General features: G+C 36.7%; 1 protein-coding gene across 1 annotated transcript; it reads left to right on the forward strand.

Annotated features, from left to right (window-relative positions):
- Positions 1-1,350: 1,350 nt before the first annotated feature.
- LOC132191791 (carboxyl-terminal-processing peptidase 3, chloroplastic) lies at positions 1,351-8,785 on the forward strand. Its single transcript, XM_059606890.1, has 12 exons — positions 1,351-1,820; positions 1,932-2,013; positions 2,464-2,594; positions 2,756-2,842; positions 3,265-3,343; positions 4,868-4,956; positions 5,737-5,772; positions 5,975-6,094; positions 6,251-6,337; positions 6,438-6,587; positions 7,913-8,020; positions 8,342-8,785. Exons 1-12 carry the CDS (start codon positions 1,482-1,484, stop codon positions 8,588-8,590), a joined length of 1,557 nt encoding a protein of 518 aa, XP_059462873.1. The 5' UTR covers positions 1,351-1,481; the 3' UTR covers positions 8,591-8,785.
- Positions 8,786-10,880: the final 2,095 nt, after the last annotated feature.

A 10,880-nucleotide genomic window follows, 5' to 3' on the forward strand; every position in this document is an offset into this window, starting at 1 on the left:
GAACAGCTCGTATAAGCTCGTGTGTGTGTATATATATATATATAAACTAAGTAATACATAATTAATTATAAATCTCATAATTATTAAAACCTTAAAATTACATTTATATTTAAGTGTTAGAGAATGAAAAATTCTAAACCCTTCGTGATCAAAAAGAGAGAGAGCAATCATTAAAAAGACCTCGATTCAATTAGAGCAGACCCAAACGAAAGGAAGAAAAATTAAGCAGAAACTATTGAGGGAGATTGCGAAAGACATAAACTATTGAAGAATCAAACAGACCCAAATACTATCACTACATGTCTGGTGAGCGAGAGTGAGAGAGTGAGAAATGAGAGTTCAGGTGGAAGATCCGTTGTGACTGGTGAGGGGGATTGAGAGAGAGACGTTAAAAAAATATTTTTTTGTAGGGGGCGTTGTCCCAATGCAGTTTGAATGCAACCTGTTAACTTGTCCCACATTGTTAAGAAAACATCAATCTCCAAGTTTGCTTATCTATAAAAGGATGCATATCCTCTCTCGTTGAAACCAAATGTCTTGCTGTATTGACTCAGGCTCCATACTCGACTAGTCAAGCTAAGCAAATACTCATTTATGCAACCTAACTTCTTAAGCCGTTTAAGAGTACTTGAAGTTAAATTTTTTAAAAAAAAAACAAAAACATTAAATATAAGAGCCAGCTCGCGAGCTGGCTCGGCTCGACTTATTATTAGCTCGAGCTCGATTTTTTTGACTCGCCCTTGAGCTCGAGCTCGAGTAAAATTTAAACGAGCCAAGCCTAAACAAGGGAAGCTCGCTAAAGCTCGGCTCGTTTACATCCCTGAATGTGAGAGGTCGTATATGAAATTCGCCTGCCTCGAACAACTCATATAGAGTCTCTCATATTATCTGTCTGAATTGCTAATAATTTGAACAAATAATTACCGTAAATCGTTATCCGACTAGATGAATGCCTCGAGATCATGATGTTGTTTTGGTTTATTATGATTTTACCTTGGAGGAAAAATTGAAACCGCCCAATAATTTATGGAAACCAACAAGGAATAGATCGGGAAATCCACCAAATCTAAACTCCAGCTTAAATTGATCGGCCCAGATCATGTTTTGGTGGGTCGGGCTGGCTTGTCCATTTTGTTTTTGGTATCAGAATTTTGACTGGATCTCGTTAGTCTTGAACCCAAATATAAAATTTGATCCAGGCTAATTTGTCTTGGGTCGGCCCAGTTAAGGCCCAGTGGATGGAGTTTTATTATTTTATTTCTATTTAAAAGATAAAAAGCCATTTTTCGGCAACGTGGAATTGTCCACTCAGATACTAGCTTACGCAATGGATCCGAGAGCCACAAGTGAGTGAGAAGATTCCTATGGCCCCCAGGGAATCCCAACAACAACAAGCAACAACATATACAACGGCTGTTTTGCTTCTGCAACTTGCAAACTCAAACTAAAATTTACCAAACGGCGCCATTTTTTACCCGGAAATGGAACCTCTGTGCCGGAACCTGGATTTCAAACCAACCCATTGCTTGCCAATTTCAACCAAATTCATAAATTCCGTCTCACTACCCTGCCATTCTCATCGGCTTTCATGCTTAAATCGCCGGAGAAGCAAGAACCGGGGCGGGTTAATGGTTCCATGTGCTTGGTACAAGCCAGAGTCCGAGACGCAGCGTAGCAGTAGCCGAGAACTGATGACGTCATTGGGAAAAGGGCTTTTTGGGTTTGCCGCCGCAGCTGCTGCTTTTGCTTCGGTGTGCTGCGATTCCCCGGCTCTCGCCGAGTCTCTCACCGTCGCTTTTCCTGTTTCACGAGCTCGAGAGGTGATTTCTTTTTTTTTCGTTTTGTTACTATGTTCTTTAATCTTAAGCTTTATTTGGATTTGAGCAGTAGTGTAACTAGCGACTTGCCGAGTAAATAAGGTTTCTTTGCAGGTGAATACAGTTCAAAGAACACTTGTGGAGGCTTGGGGTTTGATTCGAGAAACATTCGTAGACCCAACATTTAATCATCAAGGTATGTGGGGTATTCTATTCTCAATTACTCCTATTGATTTTCGTCTTCTTTTTTTTTTTTTTTTTTTTCTCTCTCGCTCTTTTAATTGTGTTTTTGTTGCCTCTGTTGTTGAAGCAAGTGGATGTTAGAACATAAGTTAATCGATTAAATTTATCGCTTTCTATCATCTTAAGCTTTTAGTACAAATAGTGATTTAAAATGTATTAGATCAGACATCCTGAATTTGAATATGTCTTTGTCTTTTACTTCCCGTTTCAATTAAATATTTTACTTGCTGGGTTTAACATATGACAAGAGAGTTTGAGTTACATATGAAGGAGAGTGTTAAAATATTAATTAAATAATTAAATATATTTATTCCTATCCGCTTTTGGGACAAATGGTGATTTAACGTTTATTGGAGCAGAGAGCTGATTTTTTTTTTTTTTAAATAACTATTTTGTTTTGTAGATTGGGATTCAAAGTTGCAGCAAACCATGGTGGAAATGTTTCCCCTGAGATCAGCTGATGCGGCATACACGAAAATAAGTGGAATGCTTTCTACTCTTGGAGATCCATTTACTCGGATTGTCAGCCCAAAGGTCTTATTCTTTTTGTGCTTATATCATTATGCTTTTCTTTTTGTTAGTTGTAGCTCTTAGACCTTAATTTTCCATTCATATACACCAGCATCTTTTAGTTTGAAAAATCTGTGTCAAAGATAAACTTATTGGGATCTATTTAAGATGGATTTTACTGGCAGGAATATCAAAGTTTCAGAATTGGAAGTGATGGAAATTTGCAAGGAGTTGGCCTTTTCATAGCTGCTGAACCAAAAACGGGCCATTTGGTTAGTGATGTACAAAAGAATATTTTCTTTCTTTTATTTTTTGCTGGAAAGATCATGTTCATACCAAGTGACCTTTTCTGAAAAAAAAAAAATTGATTTAATGGGTGTCCTAAGGATATCGAAAAATTTCTGCTTAAAAATTTCTCTTTCTGTGTCCATTTTACATCTATTCGTAAGTTAACTAATGAGAAAAAGGTGTTGTTTTACAGTCTCAATCAAAAAGTTCTTGGTGGTTTCATGGAATACTGAAAATTATCTAAAAATGTTCTTTGTTAGAATATGGATTTATCCATAAAATAAAGTTAGGAGGGAAAATAAAGAAAATAAAGACGTGGGGGTGTGACTCTAGATGTTTTGCTGATACCACTACTCGTCATATGTTTCACACACCAAAAATCATTTCATTCTTGTTGACGTTGCAGGTTGTTTTGTCTTGTGTGGAAGGTAGCCCAGCTGAGCGTGCTGGTATACATGAAGGAGATGAGTTGATGGAGATTAATGGTATTCTACCTTCTGAGATTTCCTTTCAATGCTGAATATGGAGTCTTTAATTATCCATGTATCGCACTTACTTCTAAGTCTTATCCTTTAAGTTTGCTCAAGGGAAAACCTCTTTTTATGTTTATAAAATTAGCATCCCATTAGTGTTTAGAGACCTGAATTTGTTGTTTAAATCACTTAGATTTCTATCTTATTACTGACAATAGAATGGTCCTTACCCCTTATTGGCGAACAGTCAGACTTGAGCTTCTGAAATTGTTGGAGGATTGAAGATTGTAGATATCAAATGCCCAATGTTGATGGCGTCAGAGTTCTTGTAGTTTGATGTGAACTAACATTGGATGGTTTAGGCAGTTCATTTATCACTTAGATCATATTTTCTAAATTTTTATCTTTTTAAGGTGAAATCGACCATATAACTGGTTCCAGGCATTAGATTAGCCCAAAATTGATTCAATTAAAAATCGCTCCATTTGGTAAAATCTGGGACCAAAGTGAGTGAGTACTGTATATTTTGTATTCTATATGTGAAACCTTTGTGTTGTTTTTCAGATGGTTTTACTTCTCCACAACACATTTGTCTTATGTATAGCCCTTACAAACCTCATGTACAAGGAAGGGCACCGTAATACGAGTGTCATTATCATCAAACAAGTTTTGTGCTCTTCATCTCTCTGAATTGAAGATTGAAGTCTCCCAGCACCTCTGCCATTCCATCATAAAGATCACTAGTGGTGAAATAAAGTCACGCTAATTATAATTATTTAATGATGTTTTTTCTGTGGAATCTAGTAATTAAGACTGGAATGCTTTAGAGTAGAATGGAAATCCATGGCATAGTCTCAGATACTGGAATGCATAAGACTAGAAATAATTGTTCTATAATATACAGTATATATCATGCGTACAATCATACTTTGCCATATGAAGAAGTTGGAATGGTTTACTAAGCTTACTAGCACTTTGACGCCTTTTGGAAGTCTGGAACTAAAACAGTGATCTCTAAAAGAAGTCCACGTGAGGCTGTTACTGAATGTTTTGAACTACAAGTAGGATTATTGAATGGCTATTAGTAATTTCCATTTGCAGGCCAGTTTATGTCATAGGCTGCTATATCCTTTGCTTGGAAAAAGTACATTTCATTTTTAATTTATCTTATAAAGATTTCACAGGTTTGTAGGGTACTTTTAGTTAGTTAAGAATTTGAGTAAAATCTCGGGGCACATTACTGTCATTGTCAGTGGCTGGAATTAACAACTTACATCTCAAGCACTCCGTTTTCTGATTTGCAGATGCGTTAACACTTAAATGGTTAATTCTAAGTACTAGCTTTGGCACCTTCGCAGTTATTATATATATATTTTTCCCCTTTCTTCTTCTAGTATATTTTTCTTTTGATTTTTTTATGGTGTACAATTTATTTTCTGGAGAGGTAGGATGGTTGTTACGGGGGCATAATTTTTCCAGTCTAATATTGTTCAATTTGTGTAACCTTAGTCTTAAACTGAGTCTTTGGGACTTCAGGTGAGAGGGTTGATGGCATTGATGGCGAAGCAGCTGCACAGAAGCTTAGAGGCCGCGCTGGAACAGCTGTTTCAATAAAAATCCAGAGTGTAATAATCATCCTCTCTCTTTTTAACATATGTTGGCAATTTTGCTTACGTTATTTGCACAATACTGAATTCACATACACCAAGATTCAACTTTATAGTGTTTCTCTAGAATAATAAGGCCGAGCTCTTTAATTAAAGTGCTGCACAAGAAATTTTCTCTCGATTCTTCATTCCAGAACACTGTAAGCAAATTGCTTCAAAAATTTCCATTCATGGTACATTACAGATTCTCAACTCCTAGTATCCCAGGATATGGAGCTTGGACGAATTTGACTCTTATATACATGCCACACAAGACTTGATGCAACACGGCATCCTCTTAAGTGTCACACTATTTATTTCTCTATTTTTCACTCCAACTTCAAAGTTTCATGTCTGTTAGTCGCTGCCTTTAAGCTGAATATTTTGCAGGGGATGATTTACCTCAAGTGGTGGAATAACGAAGACTGGAATTTTACTTGATTGATTCATTTATTAGTACTTGTAGATAAGCATGTAATACTAAAACATCAGATACTGAATATCTTGCAATGGGTCTCCTTATGTTTCAAAAGAGGAAAGTTGATCTTTTATTCAATTGGAAACACTGAAAGGAAAGAACATCCATTATGATTCATTTGGGTAGTGCTTGTGGACTGATATGGATTTTTTATTATTATTAGTGATATGCATATTTTCGAACTATAGAATTATTGCTGTCATTCTGGGGTATTTTGAGCCATCTTCTGATTTTTGTAACAATATCAAATCCCTCAACTAATTTACTGTTTTGTTTTCCAGAGCAAAGCTTCAGGAAGTGATTCTAGTATCAGAGAGGTAATGAAACACTCACTGTGTGGTATTGTGTTGGTGTTCATTCATTATGGAATGCAATTGGTTTCTTTCTGACAGTATAGAAAGCAAGCATTGAATTGTTTGATGCAAAAGCGTGCATCTTCCCTGGCTGCTTGTTACATTATACCTTCATAATTATATTCTTCGATGAACTGATATAGAAACTTGCCTCATCTGCTTGAAGGTCAAAGTACCTCGGGAGTACATTAAGCTTTCTCCCTTATCGAGTGCCATCATCCCTCATAAAACTGCAGATGGCCGTCTGACAAAAACTGGTTACGTTAAGCTGACAGCTTTCTCTCAGGTTGTTATAACTTCTGTTATCTCTAGGGCATTCAAAGGTGCCACTTATTTTCTTTGATTTGACATATTATCAAATGGATCCGCTGTGAACTGGAATTTATAAGCATGAGATATGTTTTCCATATGAATCATTACAAGCCTCCCTGTTTCATGACAGACTGCTGCTGCTGATATGGAACTTGCAATTCATGAAATGGAAAGTCAGGATGTACAAGCTTATATACTTGATCTGCGGAATAATCCGGTACTTTTCTTTACTTATTTTGCAAATAGAAAATCTTGCAAGGTTCCTTTTCTGACCTCAAATTTTTGTTCCATAATGTTTTTCTTTCTTCTTTTTATAGGGGGGGCTGGTAAAAGCAGGACTTGACGTTGCCCAAATATGGCTAGATGGGGATGAGACTCTTGTGAACACAGTTGATCGAGATGGAAACATGTCACCCATAAGCATGATCGATGGGCATGCCATAACTCATGATCCACTTGTTGTGCTTGTAAGTATCTAACTCTTACATATGTAAACTTCTTATCAACATGAAGCCATGTAAATCGTTCTTAATTTCTTTTCAATTCGTTATCCATGTAGAACAATGTGTGTAAACATATTTTTCTTCTTTTTACAGTATAAATGGTGAATCATATCAACATTATATGTGTAGATCAATATATACTTAAAAGGGAAAGTTACTATTCACGTGGTTTGACCTTTGTAACAAATAAATTTATGCTGTTGCAAAATGAACTTATAAATCTCTATGGTATGCTTCTATAACAAAATGGTCCCTTAGTACAAATTCCAGTCATTTTTTTTGGCAGCCCTTATAAAGCTACAATTTTATAATCAAATAAAAAAGTGTGTAAAAAAATTAAAAATAAAATAATGGTTTGAGGGTGGCCGAGCCACCCGCCCATGGGTGGTCACCCATTCCCACTAATCTGTTCTGGGGGTGGTTTGGCCACCCCTAGACCACCCCCAGAACCAGCTAAAAGGGGTGGCCAAATTACCCCTAAAGGTGATTTCGGCCACCCCAATGGTCCTTGAAGATGATTCAGCCACCTTTAGAGGCTAATTTTGGGGGTGGGTTGAATCATCCCCAAAAGTCTCGACCACCCCCAAAACGAACCAAATGGGATGGCTGACCACCTCCAAGCCTATGAGGATGTTTTGGTCACTTCAAACCAATTATTCTTTTGTTTTGTTTTTTAATAATTTGTTATATGTGGATAAAATTGTAAGCTTATGAGGGCTCTGTCAGAAAAATGACTCGAATTTACATGAAGGGATGATTTTTTTACAGAGGCATACCCCATGGATTTATAAGTTAAATTTCAAGTCACAGGCCAACCAACATGAATTGATGTAAATCAATTGATTTTATGCTTTAGGTGTGAGCTTTCCATATGTCTTAACTGTCTTTTTGAATCTTACGTTCTTATCTTTTTTAGGTGGTTCATTTTATTGTTTCGTTCTGAAAAATATATGGATTGTTCTTGTGATCCTTCCACAATTGAATTGCAATCTTATGCCCATTGGCTCTGAGTATTACCCTAAAAACGTGAAGCTCTGGTGCAATTATTCTGGATGTTTTTCTGGTCACTGTTTGACAGAGATTGGCTTATGGGGTAGATAGCTTGTGGATTAGGGGTTGGTTGTTTCTTTGTTTGAGTTGTATAGCTTGTTGTCCTGCTGTTTTGCTGGAGGGAGATGTATTCTTTGTTTTGTGGTTGCAAAAATTCATTCATGGAAAAAAAAGAGTTTTATTTACATCATTAAGCCCTCAATAATTATGATGGCCAAATTTTTCACCGCTTGAAACAGGTCAATGAGGGAAGCGCAAGCGCAAGTGAGATTTTGGCAGGAGCACTACACGACAATGGCAGGGCTATACTTGTTGGGCACAAAACCTTTGGGAAAGGAAAAATTCAGGTATTTTTGGTTCTCATAAAGCAACGCAGTTTTTTTAGCCTATTATAGCATTTCCCAAAGATTTAATCCATTGAAGCAATGTATCCTTATCTCAAATTGATACAATTCCTAATTCAAAAAGGTGAACACTTTTAAGTGCTTCTGATGATTTTATGACACTGTGAACTGTTGAGTTCATTCAATTCCAAGGGCTCTGCTCTCTCTAACATATCATTAACCTGTTTCCAACTTTTCCAACCACCTTTGTCAAGGTTAAATCATAGGTTTCTATAATTGTTTGAGCTTATACGCTGCATTGATTCTGACTTGATCTTTCTACAGAGCGTCACGGAGCTCCATGACGGGTCAGCTCTCTTCGTAACGGTTGCAAAGTATCTTTCGCCGGCACTTCATGACATAGATCAGGTTGGTATAAGTCCTGATGTGCAGTGCACAGCAGACATGCTGAATTCTCCCAAAGATTGGTCGTTTAAGGAGAAGAGCTCAGTTTCATCTCTGGAAGCGGATTCCTGCATCATGGTAGCAGAGCATGAATTGGACATTCAACAGTCCAAAGGGACTGCCTCCTGAAAGATGGATTGCGTTGTCATATAGTTTTGTACCCTAGAAAAATGGATGTATAGATGTTTAGCAAGAATATGTATATGTCACAACAGTTACTGTGCATGTGCTTGTATATTGTTATTTAGTTATATTTCAAAGCAATATTACAGCATGCTTAGAGATTTCTCACTTCACTCATTATTGAAGATGTGGAAACTAATACGTTTGTTTTCACCTTCCACTCTATTCAAGAACTTGAACTTGTGTTGGATGCCTCCTAGAATATAAGAGGCCATCCTCTTTTTCACGAGGAATTCTAAAAGTTTATTTTGTGTTACTTAAAAAATGAGGTGATTTTTAAAATTACCATTCATAAGCTTAATGGTAATTTCAAGAGCAACATTATCCTTGTACGGACACAAAAATGACACAAGATGAATTTGTAGTATTAATCAAATTTCACTTTGGAGGAAGTAGACTTCACTATAAGGGCATAGTATAGTGCAGCGGTAGGGATAATGAAAATTGCAATTTGGTTGAAAGGTTTGGTTGGCGATCTGGGTTTGAGCAGGACAAGATTGTTGTGTTTTGTGATAGTTAAGAGTGCAATATACATTGATTAAGGAAAACGTCAAACTATTATTCTATGAGTAACTAGACCTAGTACGTTATAAAAGAGTTATATAAACTAATTGCATATATATATATATATTATTCCCAATTAACGAAGTAAGAAACATATATTATATCCATATTAATTAAAAAACAGAAAGTAAGGGGAAAAAAAAAGGTTTTTATTAAAATGTAGAAGGTGATAAAAGAACAAAGAATCAAGTGAATACAATCAAATCTCACTCCATTCACCAAACCCACATAAAATGTAAATTATGTAATAGCTCCTCATCAATATCACATTCAATTCCGTGCAGCCAAAAGCTTCGGTAAAAATAAAAAATGAAGCTTATTGCTTGAGCAGAGCAAGAACAGAGAGCAGGAGAGAGGATCCCAAAATGACACCGGAGACCGGCACAAAGGCAACCGCTCCAGAGACCATCGTGGGCGCCGGCGCCGGCGCCAGCTCGCTATCCTGAGCCGATACAATCGCAGCTGCCGAGCTGACCACTATCACCAACACCAGCATCAAAGCCTTGGAAATGCTCACTTGTGCCATGACTGAAGATTGCCAAAGAAATGGAATTGTAATTAAGAGAGATTAAAGAGGCTGAGAATGGATGATGAGAGGGCGAGTGAGAGAGTGAGTATATATAAGGTGAAATGTACGGCGCGTGGACCCGCCGACGAGCTGTGACAGCGAGCAAAGTGGGTGGCAACGGCCATAACAGCTGTTCCGTACTGTAGAGTGGCGTGTAACGGGTGTCCGCGTGCGTGTGGGTATGGTTATCATTGTGCAGAACTTTGGTCGGTGGACCGCGGCTAATGGGTTTTCTACACGTAGCAGGCGTGATCGGTCTGGCGAATCTATGTCGGTAGGCCCATGGGTACTAAGGCGTAAAGTATTGGAGATTGGATCATTGGATGGAAATCGGCCCACTAACCTTCGAGTAAATTGACCCACCCGATCGTTGAAGTTTTGACGATCGTACTAGCCTAGTTTAGAAATGATATTCAATAAACTCTCATACGACTACTTTACAATTATAATGATATATATGATAGTGAATATCAACCATTAATTTTTTTTTTTTCAAACCCTTGTTAATCTAAAGATTGATTTTCACTGTTACATCATTATACTTGTATCATAATAGCATGGAAGTATATTAAATAGCATTTGTTCAAATATTAGGGGTCTAGCGATTGTGTGTCACATTCAAATTATGTTGAGGCATTATTATAAAGTTATATAAATTAATTTTAAGTCAATTTATTTAATTAAATATGTCAAATTTTTAACTTTAATCTATTCATTTCGTGTCAGGTTCGCAGATCATATAAAAAATTGCTAGCCCTAAATATCATGTATCGGGTTTAAGTCGTGTTGAGAAATGAGTATAAGACTATATGGGTCAATCTTTACTTAACTTATTTAATTAAACGGGTTTGAATTCTCAACACAAACTCACAAATTTTTGTGTTGAGTTCGTGAATCGTGTAAAAAATAAACAACCTTAATTTACATCCCTTTTGAATGCATAAAATCTTGTGGCCTTTGACCCCCGAATGACTTCCTAAACAATGATCTAACTATCTATAACCTCAAGATGGTTTTGCACTGTAAATTTGTTTACTTCAATACTTTTGAAATGGTATTTTTGGGTAGCAAATGTAAGAAACTTTTGCAAAGGTAATTTATCCA

This window comes from Corylus avellana, chromosome ca9, assembly GCF_901000735.1.
Source record: "Corylus avellana chromosome ca9, CavTom2PMs-1.0".
In the NCBI taxonomy this organism is placed as follows: Eukaryota; Viridiplantae; Streptophyta; class Magnoliopsida; order Fagales; family Betulaceae; genus Corylus; species Corylus avellana.

Excerpts from the sequence above, each read along its gene's own strand:
- LOC132191791 (XM_059606890.1), top strand. The coding sequence starts at position 1,482 with ATGGAACCTCTGTGCCGGAACCTGGATTTCAAACCAACCCATTGCTTG. Across the intron at positions 2,843-3,264 it reads AACCAAAAACGGGCCATTTG|GTTGTTTTGTCTTGTGTGGA; the intron begins GTTAGTGATGTA and ends TTGACGTTGCAG. Across the intron at positions 6,588-7,912 it reads ATGATCCACTTGTTGTGCTT|GTCAATGAGGGAAGCGCAAG; the intron begins GTAAGTATCTAA and ends CGCTTGAAACAG.